The 27,290-nt window shown below is 36.5% G+C and overlaps 1 protein-coding gene across 1 annotated transcript in view; it reads left to right on the top strand.

The window, feature by feature from the left end:
* Positions 1–27,290, top strand: part of GRAP2 (GRB2 related adaptor protein 2) — a 66,133-nt gene that overhangs the window by 13,974 nt on the left and 24,869 nt on the right. The window contains exons 2-3 of the mRNA XM_034403151.3: positions 19,812–19,897; positions 24,228–24,319. Of these exons, the coding sequence (XP_034259042.1) occupies positions 19,820–19,897; positions 24,228–24,319 (170 nt within the window). The 5' untranslated portion in view covers positions 19,812–19,819. The remainder of the gene's footprint in view (positions 1–19,811; positions 19,898–24,227; positions 24,320–27,290) is intronic.

Here is a 27,290-nt window from a genome sequence, read left to right on the forward strand (position 1 = left end):
CCTTATTAATTTCTCTATAAAATGAGTATTGGGAATGATAAATTGCAGAATCAAAAGAAAATTTAGAGCTCAGACTTCAACTCCACCTTTCAACAACCTTCTTTTCCAACCTTTTATTTTGTGAAACAGTTTCTCAAAATTCCAAATCTACCTGTTTGGAACTACCAGTAGTTCACACCCACTGAATAGTAATAATATACAATAGAGTTTCTTCCTATAGTGTTAAATATGTGAATAGTAAGTTGGGTTTAGAAATAAATGTAGCAGAATTATTTCAGTCAACCTGAAACTGTAAAATGACTCATTCATACACTTTGCACAAAGCTCCAAGTATTGTTAGATGCACTCTTAACAAATAGGTCAGAAGATTTTGTGGCTCCCTGCTGTAGATCCTCAGCAGATAAAATTCTCACAAAAGTGGTCGATTTGTGGTTATTTCTGTAGCATGTGCTTGAGTTACACAATAAAGCTACAACTAGCTGAGCTGGTAGATGACAACCAGACAACCCTTGTCTTCCTGTATGGTCAGGCAATTGCAAACCATTCCATAAATGCTAACCCAAAAAATCTATTGCCCCAAGGTCTTTGCTTTTTCTTCTAGTCCTATGCAGTAGATTTTAAACTATGTTATAGTTTTAAGTTAATTTTAAGTTAACATTATTAAGTCTGTGCAGAGATGTACACTGAAACTAAAACTCATTTTAAAATCTAAGCATATTTTTAATGGAATAAATAAACTAGACACTTGAAAAATAGAACCAAGAACCAAGGGAACAATAAGCCTGAAACAATGACAAAGTAGGGAGAGAATCTGCAATCAACTTCTGTTCTTCAAAATATATGTATGTTAGTAGTAAAGTAAAAAGGGGGGGATAGAGATTAGAGTTCATTCCAAGAGACAACCAAAAACACTTCCAATCCCCTTTCTATATACATCATCAAACAATATTAACTGAAAATATTCTCTGTCCTCTATCAAAACTTTAATGTCATTGTTCAACGTTATTTGAATATTTTTGTATATAAAGGAACCCAACAGTGCCCATATGGTCTGTGTGTGAGTTTTAGCAAACTACATTTTGGACCACACAGAGCTTCCAGTTCATCTTCTAAGACAACCCCAAGTATGGTGCATTACAAGAATCTATATATAAAATGATAAGTGCATGAGTCATTTTGCCATGGTGCCCCAGCTCCAAGATCCACAACTGACACATTAGCCAGAACAGATAAAGGCCCTCTGGCCACAGCCTCTATCTGTGGCTGTAGGAAGAGCAGAAAGTTCAGGAGGATCCCCAGATAGTGGAGCCTTTTCTTAAGTTGTTATGTGACCCCATCCAGAGTCCATATTACAACTGGCCTAAGGCCAGATTGATCACCAACAACAGGAACTGTAATTTTTAGAGATTTAATCTCTAAACTATCAGAGCCAATCTGATCTTGTTTTGATCCATTCAGATCTTCACAGTCCCAAGGCGCCCATTATGTTTGTCTGTTATCTAATTTCAAGGAGAGGGGGAAGGGGAGAAGAAAACTATGCCATAATGACATTAATTAAAGTTGCATGCCTATTAAATTAGCATTCATGTAATAGATAGCAAGTTATGCATTGTGATGTTAGAATCAAGCTCATCGTAGATTAAGCATCTTAAGGTGCTTCATAAACATTCCCATGAAGTGACTCAAATAGATTATCATTATCATTATCATTATCATTAAAACCAACAGAAACAGAAATGGGATTTAGGAAAAATCCTTTTCTGGTGCTTAAAAGACCTCCTGGAATACTATCAAAAGGATAGTGTGCATCCCCAAAATTAATGTATGATTGAATGAGTCTCATTAGAATTTTAGATCAATTGAGTTTTTCTCCCTCTCTCTCTCTTACTAAGGAAATCAACCACCCATGTAGTACATTTTAATGGTATTCTACTGGCAATTTTCTCACTTGCTTAGGTTAGTAGAAGCTAATCAGGGAAAATCATATAAACCATCACAGTCACTATTGAAATACATAGACTTTCACGTTGGTAATAGATATATTCTTTTTTAATGTGTATTACTCTTATTTATGTAAATTTCCTCCTTTCTTTGTCCTGCAAAAATGGTAGTACCAGATTACTCGCTCTTGCTAATGATTCCTCTCCTTTACCGCCTGTCTGCTATAAAAAAAAAAATGGAACTTCAAACACTGAGAGAATATTTGTTTCATTCATACATCATACCTAGCCATAATGTGATGGCTCACTTTGACTTAATATATTGTGTAAATTCAAATATAATAGTTTATTCTACAAACCGGTTAAAATGAGCCATAACTTAATATGATGAGTAAACCATTTTTGATTTTATGTGCGGTGGAAAACTGTATTTAATTCTATAAACAACTAACTCTCAATCATTAGCATAGGGAAACCTAACCAATAAAGCCAAGGCTTTTCTGTAATATAATTTTATTAATAGTGATTATTAAAGCAGTTAGGCAATCCTTGTCAGAGTTCATGGAAGGTTACCTAGTGGGGCTGCTGGGGCTGAGGGAGGTACACCTGCAAGCTCTCATGACAAAAGCAGCATTGCAATATCATGCCACAAGCTGCATCCTTTTGGATTTGTGTGGGATATTATGACGGACATAGAAATGCAGCGGGAGCTTACATTATGATATCATAATTTTGCTTTCCTCATTCCAACCACCTTTGCCTCTTTGAAAATACCGCCGGTCTTGTCCAGAAGCAAAAAAATATTGGAATAAAATTAAAACATGGTTGGAAGAGATGATACAGTTACGTATTGAATTTAAACCAGAGCTGTTCCTATTGGATATTCTTCCAGAAAAGACTAGTAAGGAAAATACTTATTTGATTATACATGTAATAACAGCTGCAAGGATTGTTTATGCTCAAAATTGGAAAGCAGAGAAAATACCTTTGGAAGATGAGGTGATTAAAAAAAATTATGGACTGTGCAGAAATGAATAGATTGACTTTAAGGATTAAAGATAGGGAAAAGATAGATTATTATAGAATATGGAACTGTTTCTATTATTGGCTGGAAAAGAGATATAAAAGATAAAAGCTTTATGGTTATATTTAAAAATTTGATAGGCAGAATTTTGTTTTAGTAAGGAGATATTAAAATGGTTTGTATAAAGATCAAGATAGAAGAAAGTTCCTTTTTTGGAAGAAGAAGAAGAATGACCGAAGATAACACCGAGATGTCACAGGGAGGGGGCGACAGATGTACTAAATGTTTGTTTGTTTTTATAAAAAATAATAAAATAATAAATAATAAAAGCTGCCTGTAATTACTGCAAGTTCAAATCTCACCAGGCTCAAGGTTGACTCAGCCTTCCATCCTTCCGAGGTAGGTAAAATGAGGACCCGGATTGTGGGGGCAATAAGCTGACTTTGTATAAAAAAGAACATCGCTTGGGGGGGGGCGAAAGCCCTACTAAGCAGGTATATACAAAAGTATGAAGGCTATCGCTTAACGCATTGTAAGCTGTCCTGAGTCTCCGGAGAAGGGCGGCATATAAATTGAACCAATAAATAAATTGAACCAATAAAAAAGTTATATATATATATATAAAAAAATCCTCCGGTTGAGGGTTAAAGCAGAACTACTCCTATTTCTGGGATCCCTGCCTTGTCTATTCTAATCCCTTATCCCAGTGCTTGCTGTCATTCATTTTTTTCTTTTCCCCAATCCCCCTGTAAATTTTCCTTTCCTCACCACTTTTTCTGTCTCAGTGCTTATTCTTCTCCCACCACAGTTAAACATTTTTTAAAAAAAATATTTCCAGAGGAATTTTAAGCATGATCAAAGCTGTAGTCACATCCAGCATCTTCCTGTCACCAAGATGCCTCATTTACCAGAGGATATTCTGGGGAAATAATTATGTGACGTGTGACTGAAGTTTAAACCCAGACTATACAGACAGTCTCTTCTGATTTTATTTTAAAAGTGTCAGCATAGTAACTGGATTGGTGAACCACAAGACCACAGAGTTCCAGACTTGCAAGATATGTGCTCAGCCTAATAGGACCACAGAGAACTTGGTCAGCACCTAACAATATACTGTTATTCAGAATATAAAACAAATTATTCTAGAATTTATTCTTGAAATGTTTCAAATTTAAACGATTCTTTTTCAAGTTAGCAAAACTCATTTTGAATTCAAACCAAATATCTTTAAAAGTCAGAGCATTTCAATGCAATGGTCAGAAAACTCTTGTTTCAAGCTCAAAACATTTCATATTTAAACAATGTTTTGCAACCCTTAATAGAGAATGCAAGAAGATTCTCATGCCTGCTCTTAGATTGTATTTAAAATAAAATTGCAAAACAATAAATACTAAAAGCATTTGTTTTTGTCTTAAACATCAAATCTGAAGCAACACATATGTTAATTCCTGGTCAATCATCTTCTTCACATTTTTTAGCCAAGACTTTTTCACTGTTGCCATAGATAACCAGGATTTTCTGACATTTTCTTATTCATAATAACCATTATTCAGGGACAGAAGTAAGTGTTTGTATGTGGTTTGCAAGATACAAAAAATCTCCCTTTCTCTTCCCTAAAATCTATGAAACTGAGTTTGTTATTATTAAAAATTAAAGAAGAGGATTTAATTGGGGGTTACAATGCTGTAGCATTATATCCAGTGGTGAAATCCAATTTTTTTTACTACCAGTTCTGTGGGCGTGGCTTGGTGGGTGTGGTGTGGCTTGGTGGGTATGGCTTGGTGGGCGTGGCAGGGGAAGGATACTGCAAAACCTCCATTCCCTCCCCACTCCAGAGGAAGGATATTGCAAAATCTCCATTCCCACCCCACTCTAGGGCCAGCCAGAGGTGGTATTTGCCAGTTCTCCGAACTGCTCAAAATTTCCGCTACCGATTCTCCAGAACCTGTCAGAACCTGCTGGATTTCATCCCTGATTATATCTAATGTTGTAGCTAAATATACTTCTGCAGTACAATGACTGATACTAATAAATTCATTATATGAATCTGAGCGATATATAGATTTAAGGAAATAACCTGATCAGAGGAACTCAGCAGATCTTGACAAAGATATATTGGTAAGGTTCTGTAAAGAAAGGTACACCTGCCCTATGTTGATGCTTCTCTGCAGAAATAACACCCTATTAATGACTTGCCATTACATATATCTTAAACTACCTGTCTTTTGTCAGACACAAGGAAAAGGATGAATTGCTCTATGTGTAACACATCTGAGACAGAAATAGATGGAAGATTAAGAAAACTGGACAGCTCCCATTCATAACTCTCTCCTTCTTGTGAAGTTATAGTCTCATCCACTGGTTGATTAATTGATGTTCACTACAAAACATGACAACTGAAACTCTCCTCTATGCCAAGGTTACACCTTCTTGTGCACCGTCTCTTCAGTTTTTGACAGCACTGCTTTCTTGAGCCAAACTAATTAAGAAAAGGTTGAACCAGTTTAGGTGTGAAAAAACAACCCAGAGCCAAACCCCAATTAACCTCAAATGCTAACTAAATTGGAGATGAACAAAAGTTCCAAACTTGTTACTCTTCAAATCCACCTACATTTTTATGATTATTTTATACTTCATGACAGAAAACTGAAGGTGTGTAAAGCAACACATGCAAAGTGCTTCTCTCCAGATATTCAGTTTACCAAGAAATCAAGATCCTGGAAACTGCTCTCAAAGAACTGGTGCTATAAAGATATTCTCAGCCCAGTTTTATAGCTATAGATTAACATTTGTCAAAAGAAACTCTAGGTAGTAATGCCATTATTTTCAAATTGGCTTCTCCTAGAATTCCCCACTAGCAGAGCCAAAGGGAATTCTGAAGTTGCAATCCCAAAACAGCTGCTAGATGTAAGAATATGAAAGGCTGACTAACCAAATATAAAGGAATTGTAATTTCAGAGGATGTATCAATGTATCACTGCATAATTTGTATTGCCATTGACTCTGTTATAATTTTGATGGAGATACAAGTCTGTATTATGTAATACAGTCATAAAAATGAAAGTGCTTGGAAATATATTATATTATAAAAAGTAAAAGGTTTGCATCCAGTCTATTAGTTTAATTTACATAATTTGTTGAAGCGAGTTTCACTAAACTGATCAACATCCCATAAGGAGACCTTCATTATTATTTTTTTCCATACTAACTCTCTCTCTCTAATAAATTAAATTGCAGCAAGTTATTATTAAATGTAAAACTGTACATTCAATCAGGGACTGGCACTTTTTAATCATATTAAAGTATATTTATTATTACAACAGTAGTTCAGGGATTAACTAAATAGGATAGCGACAGAACCTTCATCAAAATGGAGACTGATGTCGAATTATTCCATTCCCCTGGTTTTTTTGCCCCTAATTCCTGGACAAAAATGCCCTGCAGGGAAAAAAAATTGATTCAGGAGAGTTGATTTAGGGGGTAAAGTAGCAAAAATGTACCTAATTTGCCACAACATGGGTATGTGATTAACTTGAATAAAAACTTGTTTTATTTTGAAAATAGTGATTATGGATAGTGTTCTCAACCTCAAGTTTGTATTTTTGTTACCCTACCAGCAGTATATATTGTATTTTTTATTAGCTTTCAAATTTATTAGCCTTATAATGGTGTTTTAAATCTATTATACCTGTTTCTTGTATGTAATATGCTATTTTACTGGGTTTCTATATTTCTATAGGTTAGAAGGGGGGGCAAAATTACTGTATTTTATTCAGAATTTAAAATTTTCTATAAGTAGAATCAAAGTCAGGATAAAAAACCAAACTAAAAGTGGGATCAGTTGGGCATCTTTTTGTATATGCAGCAATTCTAATTCTTTCATTATGAGAAAAAGAAAGTGTTAGACTTATTTATAGCTCATTTTTTGCAGTCATGAGCAATTTCCATAGTAGGCAAAGGCCATCCATTCCCCATCTCTCTCTTCCCTCATCAAAACTTACTCATCATCTTTTCCAACTTTTTCTGGGCCTCTCTCCCAGAATCAGATATCATTCCAAGCTCATATCCTGCTTCTAAGTTTCTATCCCTGTCTTAGACTATTTGCAAACTAAAAATACAGTTGTCTAAATCTTGTAAATTTGGAATCAAAATTGCAAGCAGTACTTTATGCAGGGCCGGATTTTCCTATAGGCTAACTAGGCTTCAGCCTAGGGCCTCAAGATCCAGAGGGGCCTACACAGTGGTGGGATTCTGGGGGTTCTAGGTGGCTCGGCCGAACCCTTTGTTAAATTGCTGGCTCCCCCGCCCCTCCGCACCACTATTTATTGCCAATAAATAGTGGTGGGCGAGGGGCGGGGGAGCCAGCAATTTAACAAAGGGTTCGGTGTTTTTTTTGTAATTTTATTGGCCCCCGGAGCTCCAGCATAGGCTAATTGGCCTCCCGGCTCTCAGCTGATCTGTCTCCGCTGTTTTGCTTCCTTCCAAAGAGTGCTGATTTTTTTTCCCCCTAGCTATACTGAGAAACGAAAGTGAAACTGCTTTGCTGTTGCTGCAAGGTTGGAAAATTAGGCAGGCAGAATTCTTTTCTTTTTCCTCACCAAAAAAGGTACGTGCAAACAATGGGAAATTTAGGGGAAAAGAGAAGAGTTCAGGATTTTAAAACACAAAAGAAAAAAAAGCTGTATTTAACTAGGGAATTGTAATAATTGAGATACTATTAATTGTATATTTCTGAAAGCAGAAATGGTTAAGTTGTGGTTTGGAGGAATATATGGGGGAAATTATTTGGTTTATTATTATTGGTAAATATAATTAATGGATTTGTAAGAAATTGGATTGCATGGAAATAATTGGAATATTCATGTTCATATTGATTAATATACAAAAAAGGTAGTTATATAACTAATTGATTTATATTAAAATGTTGAATTTATATTAAATAACTAATATTACATAATTAACCAATGTGAGGATGGATATAAAAATAGATGACAATGGGAAGGGGTATAATATAGAATAGAAGGGAAAAATTGAATTTGATTAAGATTAGAGATGAGGATGAGGGTAATATTGGTTTTTTACAAAAATAGATGAGGAATAAATATGGCAAAAAGGAAATATAGAAATTGTAAATTTAATTGAAATGACTAAACACTGTTTAAATTTGTGAACCGGCCAAATACTCTGTTCAAAGAAAATACATTGTATGTTTGTATGTGTGTTTCTAATTATTGTTATTTATTCATATTTGTTCTCTTTTATTCTTTAAAGTTTAACAATTCATTCTTTATCTTAATATCTTTATATTTGTTTGGGGTTGGCTTTCTTCCCTTTCATCTTTTTTATTGTATAGCAATCTTTCTCCTCAAACCTACCACCTCTCTTTTCTTTCCTTCTTACTTTCTCTTCCTCCCCCCTCTTCTTCTCCTCCCTACTTCCTCTTCCTTTCTCCTTCTCCTCCTCTCTTCCTCCCTCTCTCTCCTACTCTAATTTCCCTTCCCTTCCTTCATCCCTCTCTATTGCTGTATCCTTTTATGCATATGGACTACTCAGAGGGCTGAAAAAGTTATTTCTGACTGGTCCTTGCACTTTTGACCAGTCCTCGAACTTACGACTGTCCTCACATTTTACGTTTTTGCCCTATCTTGTCACCATGGTGAAGAAAAGCAGTTGTGAAATGAGTGACATGGTTGTTAAGAAAGCTGCACGGGCATAAATGTGAGGATGGTCATAAGTGTGAGGACCGGTCAAAAGTGCGAGGCCCAGTCAGAAATGACTTTTTTCAGCCCTCTGGGTAGTCCATTTTGTGCATATGGACTACTCAGAGAGCTGAAAAAGTTATTTCTGACTGGTCCTCGCACTTTTGACCAGTCCTCGAACTTACGACTGTCCTCACATTTTACATTTTTGCCCTTATCTTGTCACCATGGTGAAGAGAAGCAGTTGTGAAATGAGTGACATGGTTGTTAAGAAAGCTGCACGGGCATAAATGTGAGGATGGTCATAAGTGTGAGGACCGGTCAAAAGTGCGAGGCCCAGTCAGAAATGACTTTTTTCAGCCCTCTGAAAAAAGTCTATGCACATAGCCACGCCCACCCGGTCACATGACGAGCTACCCACGCCTACACAGTCACGTGACCAGCTAGCCACGCCCACCCAGTCACATGATTGCCAAGCCACACCCCCAACTAAGCCACGCCCACAGAACCTGTTGTTAAAAAATTGAATCCCACCACTGGTGAAAGGGCCTCATAAGTGGAATAGCCTAGGGCCTCTTTCAATCTAAATCCGGCCCTGACTTTATGCCTCTATTTAGCTTTTGCATTTCAGAATCTTTTCTTTGGGGGGAAGGCCACAGGGAAGAGGAATCCTGGGATGTTTCTGGAGTATCTTAACCATCCAGGGGTAGCAAACTGCCAGCCCACGGGCCAGATGCATCATGCACAGGGCACGCTGACCCCGGTTTCACAAAGGCAAAAAAGTCACGATATGTCATGTGACATCACGTGATGTGATCGAATTTGACACTTGTGTCTTAACGTATCTGGGATATAATGTTTGCTTTTCTTATAGTCTTTACTAAGTCTTCTCCTCCACAGAAAGAAAACAGACTGGTTACCAGTCTTCTCCTCAACCTTGAGATAATTTATATGTGTACAGTACTGTTTCTTAAGAGACACTTTATCAGAAAATCTCAGAGCATCAGGTTAAATTGGAAATATGGGGGGAAAGCATCCAGGAAGAAAACAATTGGCAATGCATATTATTATCAAGAACTACTCGGAAATCACCTTGAGGCAAGCTTGAATTGAAAGAGACTTTTTCTCTTTTAACTTAAGCAGCTGGTGAATTGTAAAAACATCTGTTAGACTCTCATATGGGCATGGCAAAAATGATGTGGTAAGGGCTAGAATAGGAACAGAAAATTCAAAAATATTTATTTCTGAACAATTATAAGATTATCCTTGCTGCTCTTCTTGTTGGACAATGAAGAAAAACCATTACCCATACTTGAATCACAACTGATTGATCAAAATAGATTTTTCTGCATAGATGGAAGACTAATATTGCAAAGACTTAGCATGGATAAATCACGAGGGGAAGGGACTACTATGCAAACAAAGTGATTTGGAAAATGCCACATAAGAATTACTATGTTTTCTTGTTGGAATGTTTATGAAAGGACATGTTCCTGGGAGAGGGCCCATATTGGTGCCATTGTCATATTAGCCCCGGAAGCTTCCACACTGCCACCTTCTCGTGTGTGTGAAAGTAGAAGGGGGGGATTTAGTAGAGGGAATGTATTTAAACAAAATAGCATTCTTCCTTTCGGTCAAGGTCAGGACAATCCTGCATCTGGAAAAGGAGTGGTTGGAGTGATGTCTCGAGATGGGATGGATGGTGATTGGAACATGTGATGCAGGGGTGAAATGCTCCCTGTTCGGACCGGATCGCGCGATCCGGTAGCGATGGAGGCTGGTGGTTTGGAGAACCGGTAGCAAAAATCCCTGCCCCACCCCCCCCACCCCCATGTCCAGCTGAGCCGCACAATCATCAGAGGCTTTTTTTTTTTACTTTTAAAAGCATTTTTTCTACAACCTCTTCGGCCAAAAAATGCTTTTAAAAGTTAAAAAAAAAAAGCCTCTGATAATCGTGCAGCTCAGCTGGGATCGTCAAAAGCTTTTAAAAGACAAAAACTCTTTTTTTCTTTTAAATGCCTCTGACGATCCAAGCTGAGTTGCCTGATCGGTAGACACTTTTTTAAAAACCTCTGCTGATCAGGCAACTCAACTGGGATCATCAGAGCCTTTTGAAAGCTTTTTTTTACAACCTCTTCGCTGAAGAGGTTGTAGAAAAAATGGTTTTAAAAGTAAAAAAAAAATTGGCCACGCCCACCCAGTCACATTACCCCCCCCACCAAACCACGCCCACCGAACCGGTAGTAACAAATTTTAGATTTCACCACTGATGTGATGGACTCAGGGCCGGATTTAGATGAAAAGAGGCCGTAGGCTATTCCATTTATGAGGCCCTTTCACCTATAGTGAAAGTGTAATTTTAATTTTGCTAACAATTTGAATGTAGGGAATGTAGGCCCCTCTTGATCTTGAGGCCCTAGGCTGAAGCCTAGTTAGCCTATAGGAAAATCCGGCCCTGGATGGACTGATGAGTGAGGGATGGTTTTGGAGGTTTTGATTACTGAGGGAAAACCCGGAACTCTCAGATTCAGGTTTTCCCAGATGTGCCAGTATACCTACTCTAATAAATGGAACTTTGAGAAAATGCTTGCCTCTGAGTTTTTAATTAGAGTTGGGTTTTTCTGGAACGCTGACAGCCATGAGAAAATCATTGTCTGGAAAGGCACTTAGGTTAGGAGGAGGACTGATAGGTGCAGTGTGGTATAATGTAACTATAGATGTATCAAAAAGAATTTCTTAAGCGTATCCATTAGTATACCTATACTTCACAAAAATATCTGCATATAATCTAATATTAAAATCTTTACTTTTGCTGTTTTGTATGTAATTTACTCTTGTAAATTATGCTAGTTGTGAAAAATAATAGCAGTTTTTGTACAAAGCTAAACGTAGTATACAATCAATCAGTTATATTTTTGCAGCCCTTCAAAGATGATAGAATTATATCAGCCAACAAAAGGCATAATTTCATTCACAGTTTGAAAGAGGCTTTAATATCCAGAAAGATAAAAAGCTTCTGAAAAATGTAAAATAAATGTAAGGGGGCAATCAGTCTCTAAAAACATCAGGGAATACTGCCACAAATTTAAAGAAGAATGAACCATTATCAGAAAAGCTTTCATGGTGAGCCCAGTGATGACTGGGAAATATAAGAAAATACTTACAAATTGCTTATACTTTATATGATAAAAATATAGGGTGTATCTCAAAAGTAAAGTTCCTAACCAAAAATATTCAACCATGTTCATAAAGGGAAAATTTAATAACAATGTGTCAATCAAACAGTGTCAATCAATCAAATCAAAGATATAAAGAGAGAAATGAATGAGATTTTAAAATTTGACACAGGATGCTTCTATTACTTATACAACCAATCCTTGGCAGCAGGAAAAAAAAGTTAATCCATCATCCGATTCCATCCAATTGTTGAGGATGGTTTGTTTCACAGACTCCAACTGAGGTTGTAAATATTGAAACCAACCTTTTCTAAGCAAAGCTCGCCATTTAATGTTTACCCAAAGCTATTCCTTTTAACAAATCTAATTTCAAGTTTCATATTTTTCAACTTGGAGCATTTAACATTTTAAAAATGTCATTGCTACAGAGATATTTACACAAGAATCTGCCTTCTTTTCAGTCAACCATCTACCTCAGTATTGTTGACATTGACATTGAGATGAAGGAGGTGTTTTCCTCCTTCACACTGCATATCCTAGGTAGTCTGGCAATGCCAAGGATTAAGCTTGAAACTTTCTGTAAATAAAAAAGATAACATAAAAATGTTTAAGATCCAGGGTATACATAGATCCAGGATATACATGGGCAATCTGCAGTTGCTGTACGTACCGTATGGAGACACTCTACTCTCTTTTTGGAATGCTTAGTCCCCTCCAATTATGTTAAGTTCCCTAAGCCACAGTTCATACTGTATAACCACTCAGATATCATAGCACATGGAAGATGGCAGGCTGAAGACAGCTCCATGGAAAAGCGGAATCAATGTTTGCAGTATTAACAAAGTAGGTGATGAGTAGAGTTTTCTATGTTTCTCTCTGGAGAAAAGAGAGAGACATGAGATGGCCCAAGCTGCTTTTTCCTTGTGGTTCCTTTTCCTCATGAAGAGAACATAAAAAGTGATCTCTGGTGAGGCAAGGAGAATCAGGAGATGGGAGAATTTGTCACGTTTGCACCAATTGCAGATGGAGCCTTTTAAAGGGCACTAAGTTCACTGCTAACTACTTCAGGAAATTGCCTATAAACTGCTTCAAAGAAGTTAGACACCTGCAAAGTGACAAGGCTGGAAGTTAACGGGTGAGTGTCTTCAATACTCAATATAAGAATATGAAGGTTTATTTTTATAACTCTTAAGAATTTAAAATAAACAGCAAAAAGCAAGACAAGGTTTTGTCTGCAGAAGATTTTAAAGGATTAAAAAAACTTCAGAGTTTTGGATTCTGAATATTAAGACTTTGAAACTATTTTTAAAGTGAATGTATGTTTATGGGGAAGAATTTTTTTTTTTAAATTGTAGACACGATGACAAATAACTTAAAATGGGATTCAGAGATAAGTTTGACAATCAAATACATCAATTATTAATCTAACAACTTGTTTTTAGAAAAACAAAATGTAAAAACCCTTAAAAATAATAGCAGCCCAATGACATGGTAGCACCTGAGCCCAAACACAAAACAGAAAAACCACCATCTTTGCTATTTTTTTAGAAGCTAACAACCACCCTAGGTTTTGTAGAATTTATAAATCAATTTTAATAATATTTCTACAAGAGACATGGGATATTGAATCCTTACAATTTAGAGATGTCCCATCTCATTCATTACTAACCCATCCATATCTTAAAGGAGGCTGTTTCTGCATCCTACTACCTGATTCCTTGCACATCCAAATAATATCTGTCTTCAGAAGTGACCAACTATTAATAGCAATCTCTAGCCTAATTAATTCCATTAAATTTATTCTGGTAAATGTTTATTTCTACTGCAAAACTAATAGCCCAATTAATGATTCTTGGGGCTATTTTGAAACCTGGCTTAGTGAGCTAATTGTGCAGCATCCTGATTTTCTTCACTATTGGTTGGTGGTTTTAATATCAGAACTGGAAGAAATGATAAAGCTTTATTACAACAGTTTTAATTCCTCATATTCTTCCCTTCCCTGGAGAGCCTTCACAGAAGCCATAAGATACTGGCATTAACATGAGGAGGGTGGAAACTGTATTTACTGACAGTAAAATCTGATGTAAAGCCATTAAAAGGCTATTTACCTGGTAACTCTGAAGAACAGTTCACCTTCTGGGGCTCTCGATGAGTATCTAACCTGAATTATATATTATTATCGAAAAGCAAGCTATTGTTGTGCAAGGATTTCAGAGTGATATTTGGGGTCACCACCTCCTAATATTGGGCCTCATTGCCCTGGCTGATATCAAGCAGAACGGACAACAGGATCCTCCTAAGCCCTTACCTGCTGTTATATCAGATCAAAATGGACAAGCAATCTGTTGCACTCCAGTCCTTTAATGTCCAGCAAACTGTCCTCTATTGACTTCAGGTAGCTATAAAGAAACAGCATCTGTCTTTCACAGTCTTACTATGGTCACCCAAAATTATATCCAACCTACGGCATCATAGTCTATGCATCTATGCATCAACCACTTGGAAAATCTAAACCATGATTTGATAAAGAATATGTTTTAGTTAAAAGCCAGGAATGCAGGCATATAAAAGGACATGTTCAGCTAATAATTCCTATTCCTATGACATCTTTTATAAGAATAAAAGGAAATATAAGAAACTATTAAAGTAAAGGGGGAAAAAAGAACAAAATGCCCAGGAATACTGAACAGAGATTTAGCAGAATGTCACAAACAAAAATCATTTGGGCTTCTAAAATCAAAACCTAAAATTAACACAAAGCCAGAAAATGATATTAATTCAATCCACCTTGAGATCTGGGTACAGACTTTTCCGAAGTACATTTTTACCTATACAGGATTGTATCTCAACATTTTGGATGTAGAGAACTCTATTCTACAGTGTGGTCGTCAGTAACCCATATGGAAATATAAAAAGTATTAAAGCTCCTGGTTCAGAATTAATTCCTCCAGATTTCTTAAAATTAAATCCATCATGATAGGTTTCAGTGTTAACCCCATTTTCTACTGCTATAAAAAAAATGGTAGTTCCCCAAACCTGGCTTACTTTCATCACTCTCCCAATATATAAGAAAAGAGACAGACCTTTTGTTCCAGCCAACTGTCATCCAATTAGTATTCTCTCTGTAATTAGTAAACTTTTTGATAGATTTCCATGCCACAAATTATAGGATTGGCTGTTTTCTGATAACATTATGGTGCCAGAACAGGAAGGATTTGGAGATGGACATTCAATAGTACTGTAAATCAATGCCTAATATTGCATCATTTGGCAGAAAAATACTATAAATTTCCAAACATAGCTCATTTTGCTACCTTTATTAACTTAAAGGCAGTTTTTTATTCTATTCCTTGGAGGAAACTAGCTAACTAATCAATTAATCCTCATCTTCTTAATTTGATTATTCAGCTATATTGCAATATCAGTTTACCTATAGTTTACACCAGGGGTGTCAAACTCAAGGCCCACGGGCCACATCCAGCCCGCAAGGTGCTTAGATCTGGCCCACAGGGCTGACCTGAAAACATCAAATGACTGGCCCGCAATGCCTCTGCCAGCAAAAATGGAGCTAGGGAGGCAGAGGGTTGCAGGAAGCAATCGCAGCTGGAAATGGAGCTTGGGAGCCCATTTTCACTGGTAGAGCGCTTGGGCCGCCACAGGAGCCCCCAACATGAACAAGGTCGAGCTGGCCGTGCCCACCCTGCCCACGCCCACCCCAGCCCCCCAAAGTCCAACACAACCCTGATGTGGCCCTCAATAAAATCGAGTTTGACACCCCTGATTTACACAGTAAACTGTGTAGATAACTTACACAGGTTAAAGGCATTAATTTTGATGATCTGACAAAGCCTATCCTCACTCATGAAGGGGTTAAGCACACATGTATATTATTCCCTTATGTTTTAACATGTATATGAACACAAAATTATCTTGTAGCTTTTGCCACTCCAGACTTCCATTCTCTACCCTTCACCTATCTTCCAATCCCAGTTTTGTATGTATCAATCTATCCTGAGTGATACTGCCTGAATAGCCTCTTCTTCCCCATCTGACTCATTATATAATCTGATAGGAGAATTAGTAAAGCCTCCAAACACTTGAAAAACAAAGCAGTTCAACGTCAAACATATTATAATATCCCGTGGAGGATATAGCTAAACTACACTAGGTAATTAAACTTAATAAGTCTGGGTCGCTCACAACAATCAAAGAAATTACAATGAAATAAAGAAAAGATGGCAAGTGCTGTGAAGTGTGGGGCCTCGTGCTTCTTCGCTAAAGCCCTGGGTGAAGAGTCAGGTCTTCACAGCTCTTTTAAACGGTAGCAGAACGGAGCCCATCTGGATTTTGAGGGAGCCTCTTTGCACAGTTCAGAACACAAGTTTCCTTTTCTTAGTGTCAGGTTTCCTTTTCTTTTTAGATTTGATAATTAAGTAGGCTGGCAGTAGCTCTACCACAATACACAGCTCAGATCTTGAGAAAATTGTATAGCAGGATTACCTTTGTTTCTTGGCTAGTAAACTTGGAATTAAGAGACTATATAGGCATTCAGAATGATGCAAAGATTAATTCTGCATAGGTTAAGTTCCTTTTCCTACTAGAAGCACTTTTGTGATATCTATATTAAGCATCAGTTTGTTTTCCTTCATCCAATACATTACTGACATCAATTATTGTCTTAGTACTGAACAGTTTCATTAGACCAACACTTGTGGATTTTAGTCACAAATGGAAAGCAATTATCTAGATCTGAAGTTTAGCTTCTAAAAAAGAAATGGTTGGCTAAAAGATACTGATTGCTATTGTGGATGACTAGCTGCCCAGAATATTTTCTCACCAGGATTGCAACTAACCTGTTCTTTGATATGTGGACTTTTATCTGCAATTCTATAATATAATATCTATTCTATTCTAACCATACATGCAGGTTATGATTAAAATAATGTAGATATTGCATTACATTAATCAATGAAAAATGTGGCTAATCATCAATTTGAAAATATAAAATAAAACACTAATCAAGTTGACTATTTCTCCTCGTCTCTACTTCAAAAAATAATTTTATATGGACTGCAATGCTTTTCTACAGAATGCTTACAAATATTTCGAAGATGAAAAGTAAGACAAATGTAAGAATAAAGAAGAGTAAGATCCAGTTTAGTGTAGAGGTTTAAGGTGCCGTCCTAGAAAACCGGAGTTCTACTTTGGGCAGGAAAACCAGTTCAATAATTTTGGGCCAGCGACTCATTCTCAAACCAACCCACCTCACAGGAATGTTATGGGGAAAATGGAGGAAGGATATTTATGTATGTTTGCCAACTTGAGTTACTTATAAAGTAATAAAGGCAGAATTTTTTAAAATCTAATAAATAAATACATAAATAAAATTGCATAATTTGCATCAGAAGTCACCAGAGTTACATTCAGACTTTCTGGATAGAAGTTAGAAAGTGGACTTAAGCTAAGGCCAACTACAGATAGTCCTTGACTTATGGCCACAGTTGAACCCAAACTTTCCATTGCTAAGCAAGACAATTAAGTGAATTTTGCCCCATTTTATGACCTTTCTTGCCACAGTTGTTAAGTGAATCACTGCAATTGTTAAGTTAGTCACATAGTTGCTAAGTAAATCTGGCTTCCCCATTGACTTTGCTTAATAGAAGGTCATAAAAGATTATCACATGACCCGGGGACACTGCACTGTAAAGTGCAATCAGACTTACAAACTGCTGTTATTGTAGCCTATCACATTTAAAAATATAGCCCTAATCGTTCTGTGAAATCAGTTTCCTGATCTTGTCTATCTCATGGGGCTGCCACTCATACATTAATCAGATACATCATCGGATATAAATTGGAGAAGTTGATGTAATCGATCAACATTTTACCAAAATCAGTGTGTTAAGCATCTAAGTTGCTACATTCCTCCCAAAAGTGAAGTAGTATATTTCCCAGTTGGAGCATACTGAAAACCTGTACTGTAAACTATTCCTGCATGATTACTGCAAGACCCAATAGAGTTGATTATTTGGATAGCATGGTTATTATTAATATTTTTAAAAAAGAACAAGAGCAAGCTGTAAAAGTAGCCTAATGATATTATATAAAGCAATCAATTAATAAAAAGGATAAAGATATTTTGACAAATAATGAAATGCATTAACAAATAAAGGCTTCTTTTGTCGATTTTTGTGAACTACATTTTCATTGTGTATTTCTTATCTGTTCAAGCTATAGCTTTGCTTTTCATTCTTTAAACTGAGCCACTTCCTGTGTTGTATTTGGGAGCCTCAGTAGGGAGGTGCAGCAGATAAATGTACTTGAAGTTGGCTCTGATCATCCTTTCAGATCTTATCACAGTCATGCTAGCAGGAAATGGTAAGAGTGGCTTATATCTATTTCAGTAATAGAACAAGATTCGCTCAGCCAGTACTACGGTATGATATATGTTGATTGTCTGCATGTTTGATCCATTATTACAAGTTAAAGGGGTAATTGGTAATAAAGCACATATAAATTAATATTGCTGCCTCTTTCTCAGTAGATATATGTGCATAAAACACATTTTATTATGACAATGTAGTGCAAAATGTAAACAAAATTGATGAAGCCAATATCAATATAAATTCTAGTTTTCATATGTATGCAAATTGATACATTTTATACTTAATTATCTTTCTTAAAAACAATTTTGGTAGAAATTTTATTTCTTCTTTTCATAATTTGGTCAGAGCTGCCTTTTTTCTAACTTTCTAACAGTATTCTTCGCTGTGGAAATTGCTGAATGCTATATTTAAATGGATTTAAAGGTTCAGCATTACAGATAGTCCTCGAATTATAACCACCATTGAGCCCCAAATGCCTGTTATTAAGAGAGATGTTTGCTATATGAATTTTGCCCCATTTTACTACCTTTCTTGTAAATGTACCACTGCAGTCATTAGTAATATCTTTGTTAAGTAAATTTGGCTCCCCCATTGACTTTGCTTGTCAGAAGGTCACAAAAGATGATCACATAATCCCAGGACCATCATTAATATCAGTCAGTTGCCAAGTGTCTGAATTTTGATCGTGTGACCATGGGGACAATGCTAGGGTCATAAATGTGAAAAACGGTCATGTCACTTTTTTCAGTGTTGTTGTAACTTTGAACAGTCACTAAATGAACTGTTGTAAGTCAAAGACTACCTGTACTGCAGTGCAGTGTCCATGACAATTCCATGAACATGATTCACCATCATTCAGCACTCTGATGGATGATAGTTGGACATTGTGCATTGCGCGTAGAAGGGAATAATATTAGGATGGATGACAGAATGAAATTGTTCAACCTTGGGTTGATCTGCAGCCAAGACACTGATTAGATTGGTGATAATACTTTTCAGGGAATCTGGAAAAGTACTCTTAATGTTAATGTGCTTAGCTTTTGTTTCTATGATTGTTATACTATTGAATCTGCTGTTAATTACACTTAAGAACGTGCTATGTTAACTGATGCTGGTTGCAGCAAAGCCATCACTTCAGTGAAACCAGATGACTGGAATGTTTCTATGGCTGATGCAATAAATAAGGGGTCCCCAACCTCTGGGTCGGGGCCCACTACCAGGCCTTGAGCTGTTTGGAACTGGGCCACAGAAGTGACGATTGAGCACGCACATGTATCCCCTCTTGCCTGAGCAGCAGGCAAGCCCCTGTTCACATGCTCCATTTGTGCAAGCAGCAGGCGCACATGCCCTCCACTTGTGCAAATGGAGCTGCACCCATGTGCCCTTGCCCTCTCTCACACAGAACCATCCCCTCTTCCCCCCTCCCTCCCTCTGGCCCGTAAAGCTGGAGAGGTTGGGGAACTCTTCCATAAATGGCAAGTTCAACCAAAGATTCCTGAATAGTAGATTAATAAGAAAAGTTATCATTGATCAGACTACAAAGAAATTATAAATAACATTATGTATCTTCTATTTCACTATAACAGGAGATAACATGGAAGCCATTGCAAAATTTGACTTTAATGCATCAGGAGAGGATGAGCTAAGTTTCCAAGCACAAGATGTTCTGAAGGTATGTATCAATCAACACTTCTTCAAAGACATTTCCAGAGCATCACCTTTTTTATTCTCCAAATCCTCAAAAGCAGTTTGAAACTAACTAATAATTATCTTCACTACCAGTGAACTCAAAGTGCTGAAACACTATCATTGTGCACTCCAGATGACTACTAAGATAGCACAAAGAGTGGCATTCAGCTGTCCCTCACCCGTGTTAATAATTAAGTATTAATTGCCTGGTAATTTCCCCAAAACAGTGAGCACAGGCAACAAGGGAAGCCGCAATTCCATTAAGTGACTATCCCTTGGCTACCTTTAAAAAAAAAATCAGCAACAACAACAGCTTGATGCTGAATTCTGTAGGGAAGAGGAAGAAGTTGGTTTGAAATGAAAAGTCAAGCAGCAGGTTTCTGCCAGCAGAGAAGCCGTATGCCCAAAATACTAAACAGCTTCAGCATTTCCAGTGGGAAAGGAGTTTCTGAATACATTGCAATTGAACCAGAAATAAATTGGCTCAGCTGCCAAACAAAGATGGCCTAGGTTACATAGATGCAAAACTGATTTTTGGAGCATTGCAAAAACTACATATGGAAGTGTCTCCTATGAAGAGATAATATATTTGTACCAGTGGTGAAATCCAAATTTTTTTACTACCGGTTCTGTGGGCATGGCTTGGTGGGCATGGTTTGGTGGGCATGTCAGGGGAAGGACACTGCAAAATCCCCATTCCCTCCCCACTCCTGGGGGAAGGATATTGCAAAATCTCTATTCCAACCCCACTCTGGGGCCAGCTCCGAACTACTCAAAATTTCCACTACCGGTTCTTCAGAACCCATCAGAACCTTCTGGATTTCACTTCTAATTTGTACTATTAATAATTAGTAACACAAGCCATAAACTAGAACTCATTCTAAAAACATTATCTCTAGCCAAAAGATTGATGAATACATTTTCCAATAAACTTTTTCCTTCTTTAGTACAAGTTTTTAGTTTGTATTTCAAAGATGAGTTAAAGAATAAAATAACTGGATTTAGCACAAGATATTACTCAATTGCAAATTGAAAGAAATGCAAAGCATTTTATTTCCAGGGGAAAACATTGATATATGAAAAAGGAGGTTCCCTAAATATGAAATATTTTATAAGAATTCATAAGAAATTAGTATGATCATAAATGTGAAACACCTTTTTTACACAGTTTAGGGCAGGTTTTTTCACACTAGGTTCCACAAGACTTTGAGACACTGAAGACTAAAACCCCAAAGTTTATTCACAGCAAATTTTCAGGACTTCAGATGTTTTTTAAACAAAACTAACATTGCCTGAAAAACATTAAATTAAAAAATACTATTTTACAGAGTGCAGAATTGCTTTCAAAAGGCAAAATATAGATATTAACAAAGCAGGAAGGATGAGGCGCGCTGAAAGGAAGAAACCTAAATCTCTACATGAACCTCTTCTCAAAAAGATATTATCTGAAAACTGTCCTCTTTACCTCAGAGCATTTATTTATTTATTTCTCTGGAAATGTAATTCCAATTATACAAGTATTCATATGTTTTAGTATTGCTCATATTTCACAGTTTGTCTACAGGAAGAAGAAAAAAATGTAATCAATTAGATGTAAAGAAATTTTGAGATCAGCAGCTTGTTATGCATTTTGCTGGGACAACACTACTTTTTGGTAATCTGACTTCAGATAAAATTATTAACATTTATAGAAATATTAATTTATGGTTAAATTAGCAGCATTTTTTTCATATTTCTCTGAGATAGAAGTCATTATTATTTTGCTATCTTAACAGACTTCCCACATTTAACCTGTGTATGACACGTAAAATGATATCTAATTAGGAAAGGACATACATTCAGTGAGTTTGAAGAGATAATGCTAAACACAGTTACTACAATTCAGCACAGATATTGGCTTGCTTAAGCATATGTGCTGTCAAAATCCATGAGTAATGAAACGGTGTGTGGACTCACCTCATGAATTTAGAGTTGTCCCTCGTGCAATATAAACATTTATTCTCAATTACACATGAATACATGTCATATGTAAGTTTGCATGTGCATTGTTCTATATACTTTTTCTTCTGTCCTCTACTTAAACTAGAGGATTACTATTATGGTCAACCTTCATTCAATTATTATTATCTTAATATTTATTGATAACACACCTATTACTATTGGTGTTATCTTTCTTGTGTCACAGTTGTTCTAGCTCTATTTCCAGGTCTTTGTATTTTGTGATTTACTCTGGTTCTTTCTCTTTTATTCTGCTGTCTCCAGGTACTGCCATGCACTATCCAGGCGTTTTGTTTTTCTTATCAACAATTGTTAAGTCTGGGATGTTATGTGGCAAGTGTCTATTTGTTTGAATTCTAAAGTCCCAGAGTAATTTAGTTTTTTCATTTTCTATTACTTAGTTTATTTTGTAGCCATCAGTTCTTGCTTGCAGGCAAATGGTATTTCTTGCAGATAGTTCAATGTACCATTGTTGCTACTTTGTCATACCATTGCTTGTACTTAGTCCATGTGATCTTCTTGCAGCAGCTAAGCTTTATTACTATTATGATTCACTGCACAGTCAGCCACATGTGGATTTAGAGTGGATTTGGTATTTCTAACCACCTATCAAGTCCTTTCCAAGGACATGGAATAGACAGATGTTGTTGTTGTTGTTTTAATTTACTTACTAATTTTCTATGTCTCCTGAATTGATGCAGCCAACTCTACTATAAATTCATTACATTGCTTCATAAACATATTTTCAAAATCTCCTTTCACTGTTTTCTAAAATCATTTTAGCAATTCCACAGTCTCAATCCAGGCTGCCATAATCTTCCCAAACTATTTTATTTATTTTTTACTTTATTTCTAAACCACCCACACTTCCATTTGGTTTCCCTGTTTCTTTTTATTTTTGATTATGAAAGGGTTATATCCTCACACAAGCCAAGGAAGAATTATAAATTATATAAATTATAAATTGCAAAATTTACGGGATGAATACACTTCTCGCTATTATTTGCAGCCATTTAGAGAGATAGATTCTTAAGGGACAGCAGAGTCATTTAATTGATCCACTATCTCTCTGTAAGATTGAACATCTTTAAGAGGTGCAATATAGTATCTTAGAAGCCACTGTTATGATGGACACCTATCATGGGCACATTGAAGGAAAAGAGACACTTTGGCTGAAATTCCACCTTTAATATTTTTATAAATAACTCTATGTTGCAAATATAACTAATACTCTTTCCTCCTCCTGTGGAAATGATGGCTCAGTGGTTAAAGATGTTCAGTGGTTAAAGATCCTAAGCTTGTTTGAGACCCAAGCATGGCACAATGTGTGAGCTCCTGTTACCCCAGCTCCTAGCAGTTTGAACCTAGCAGTTCAAAAACATACAAATCTTCGGTGGGAAAGTAAAATAAGTGTTCCATGCTCTTCAGCATATAGTCATGCTGGTCACATGGCCATGGAAATGTCTTCAGACAACGCTGGCTCCCTAAGAACTGGAGAAGAGCACTAGCCCCTAGAGCAGTGAGCAGAATTCGTCTCAGGAATTCTGGGAATTGAAGTCCACAGGTTGTAAAAGGGCCACATTTGCCCACCCCTGCCCTAGAGTTAGATATGACTGGATAGGAGAAAAATTTACCTTTACTTTTACCTTCCTCCTCCTGTTTTTCTTCACAACACCCCCGTGAGATGGGTTAGGCTGAGAAGAGAATGACTGGCTTCTAGCCTGATACCTTAATCACAAGACCAAACCGGCTCTCAAATAAATTTTATATGATATGAGTTATTCTTGATAAACTAATTAACCAAAGCACCAAAGTAGGGGAAGAAATCCAAACCCTCAATACAACTTCTAATTTTTGTTGTTGTTGTTATGCTCACATAGTTGTTTAGGTCCACCCGCCTCCTCCTCCTCTTCTTCTTCTTTTTTGATTTTGATTTTTTATTTTTTGAGGTGCTGAAGCACACTCTGGAACTGAAATTCTGTGCAATTAGAGCTTTTTTTTTCTTAAAGGAAAGTGTTTGCATATATATACACATGTCCATGCCTAATAAGTGAAAGTCAGGTGCTATCAATTTCTCTTAACAGTTGGCTTGGCACACCTGCTATGCTAGTTCATTTCTACTGAGGTAAGAGAACAGAGTTATTTTCAAGAAAAAATGACTGCAGCTTGTTTCAGATCTCTGGAGGAAAACTGATAAGAGTTGATAGCAGGAAGCATAGCAAAGGAGTTAAGGAGGCATAAAATCTTCAAAATGTAGGCTAGCAGAAGGCACACATATACCTTCAAGTAATTATAGTTTTCGTTCTGATTTACAGATCTTAAGCTCTCAGGAAAATTGGTATAGAGCTGAGTTGAAGAATTATGAGGGATATGTCCCAAAGAATTATATTGATTTTCAGGTTCCCGGGTAAGTATACAATTTCTACATTTATGTTCATGTTCTACATGTCATTGACTTCTGTGTACCCATTTAAGAAATAATTTAACAAATGGGTAAAAAAAAAAGGAAGTGAAACATTTCTGGAAAAAAGTTCCTTTTTCCATTTTTAGCTAACTTCCTTTTCCAGAAATATTCAGAACTCTGAATATTTTCCTAGTGACTTTTCAGCAACTTTCACACACATACAAAAAAACATATAAACAAATATTCAGAAAACTAGAAGAGATGAATATTATCCTGCCATACCAAATTACACAATCCTATTTGCCAAAGTAAGCCCAAAAATTTAAACCATTCCAAGCGGATGCTTCAATATCCACTTGGAATATTTTAAGGGTAGCCAAAAAAAGTTGCACATATAATATATAAAACTTGGAATTCCTTCTAAAATACTTATAATTTCTGAATTAATTCCTGATTCATTCAAAATAGTTGTAGTATTTGTAAGTTTATACATAGCAAAAAATTAAAGCAAGTGGATGAATTTCAGTAGAATGTTAATTAATGTTGGGAAACTAAATGAAGAAATTTTGAGACATATAAACTCTAAAAAAAAGGAAATGGGTAATCTGTTGCAAGAAATTACAGCAAAAATGACTATATACAAAAAAGTGCACTTCACTTTTTATATGAAACTGAGATTTGAGTTTGTCAGGAGTAATATAAATTAAATAATATAAAAATAGATTAATTGAGAAGTGTGTGTGGAAAAACAAAAAGAATGCATGGCTATCAAATGAATGAGTACACAAAAGTCAGTGCCCGGTAGAAAAGAAGTATGTTGAAGTGTCTTCATCACAGAGAAAATAAATAAGGATTAAATAGCAAGACAAATACTTGCTATATGGAAACCTTAAATTAATTGAGAGGAAAGGAAAGGGAAGTTTGAAAAAAAAGAAGCAAACTCAAGTTGATGAATCCTCAAAAAGAAAGCAGCTTTGTATTTCTCATGGTTTTTCTGTCCTCCGCATTACATTACTAATCCAGAAAGGAAATAGCACACGGAGCCAGTCATTATAGCATGAAACCATGGGTTTTGTGGGTGTTTTTCCCCCCTCTTCTTGTGAACCAAGCAACAGTGGCTTGTTAACTATTCTAGTGTAGGAAGTTAGCACCCACCCCTCTCCTAGAAGAATCAAATATTATAGAAAATATTAAAAAGGCTCAAGCAGTCATATCTCCCTGTTAATTCCATGGGGGAGAGGCATCCCCCTCAGGCAAGAGATACAGAAAAGAGATCTCCAAAACCCAAGTCCTGACTGTGACTCACAAATGGTGCTGTCCAGTTGCCCAGTAAAGCAGGATATGTTGCACTGGTGGTGTCATGAGTAGGAATCTCAGGGCTCATTATGTGTAATTTTTAAAATAACCTGGATTGCATACTGACTAACCTCAATTTGGACTCACAATTCCTGGATGCACTAAAGTAAGAGCTAAGGCAGGTTCAGTAACCAACCCTTGGAAATGGGCAGCCTGTAGTTATTTAAAGGAAAACCATGGCTGTGAAGAATTTTTGGACTTGTGCTTGCTTGAAACCTGACTGGAAGCTCACAGAAAGTGATATCTGACTTCTGAAAATAATTGGCATTAAAAAAAATTGGATACTATAAATTTCTTTCCAGAACTTTTGCCCTGGCTGCTAGACCTTCATGGTTGAAAGCTCTCCTTTTGGGAGCCACTGAAGGAAACCTTTTCTGCTGTCCTTATCAATTTACACCAGAAAAATTAAAAGCACCCATCTAATCAATTTTTAATCTTTTGCCAATAACCTATGTGTCCCACCCACATATTTAGACAAAAAGGGGGAATTGTAGGAAGTTAGCACCTACCCCTCTCCTAGAAGAATGAAATATTCTAGGAAATATTAAAAAGGCAGAATATTATACCTCCCTGGATGAGAAAAGGAGAAACATGCCCTTGGAAAGCAGCCCCCCCCCTTTTGCTAATAGCCCCAGAAAGACTGGTGCCAACCTGCCTACAAGACAAAAGACCTTCACCCTCAAGCCATGATAGGATTAGCCTTCACTCAAGAGCCAAACCAGGACAAAGCCATTAAGCCATAATAGGAATTGCCCAAAGCCCCTTCATTATATCATCACCCAGCAAGATTCAACCAGCCCTGGGACTCAAGACAACCTATAAAGTTGGGTTGCCTGCATGGCCCCATGGGAGTCTGACAACCAATCAGAGTACATTTCTTACACAGGAACAGGAAGCTCCAAGGTGGGGCCCAAGAGAGGGTATAAATCTCTCTCCCTTTCTCACCCATGTGCTCATTTTGCCCAGGACCTCTAACTATGTGGTTCTGCCCACCATTAAACCATCTTTCCAAATAGCCTCCATGTTTCCAGTGTCTTTCTCCCCACTTGGAACTGAACCCAGATGGACATTTGTTCCAACACTTGTTTTTTTAAAAAAGGTGTTCTATCAATTGGGATGTGGAAGTAGCAGAAACAAGGATGGTTTGCAGTAACAGTGAATAGTGTTGGTATAAATTAGATTTAAGTACAAATGTTTCTTTCCTCTTATGCACTGCTTTTAAAATTTTTGCTTATGGCTTTATAGTCATTTCTGTGTTTTGCATAAAGTTCTTATTCTTTCAAAAATTTGTATGATAGATTTATGACTGCATGTGTGGGTGTGCGAGTGTATCTATATCTATAGATATAGACAATATAGATAATCAAATGTTTTTTTTTTAATTTCATAGGTACAAATGAACATGGACACCATATGTATACTCTTTTCTTTTGACCTTCTACTCTGCAGGCACTCTGGGATTCCTGTCAAAACAAAACAAAATAAAACAAAATAAAATCTACTTCATTTTAAATTAAGTTGATCAGTTTTTCCTCTTAGAAGTGCCTGTCCTTTAGTTTATCGCATTAGGATGATTTATCAATATGAGCCTTGTCAACTGTTATTATTTATTTAGTTC

Source organism: Pantherophis guttatus, chromosome 7 (assembly GCF_059756535.1).
Source record: "Pantherophis guttatus breed Tessera chromosome 7, ASM5975653v1, whole genome shotgun sequence".
Taxonomy (NCBI): Eukaryota; Metazoa; Chordata; class Lepidosauria; order Squamata; family Colubridae; genus Pantherophis; species Pantherophis guttatus.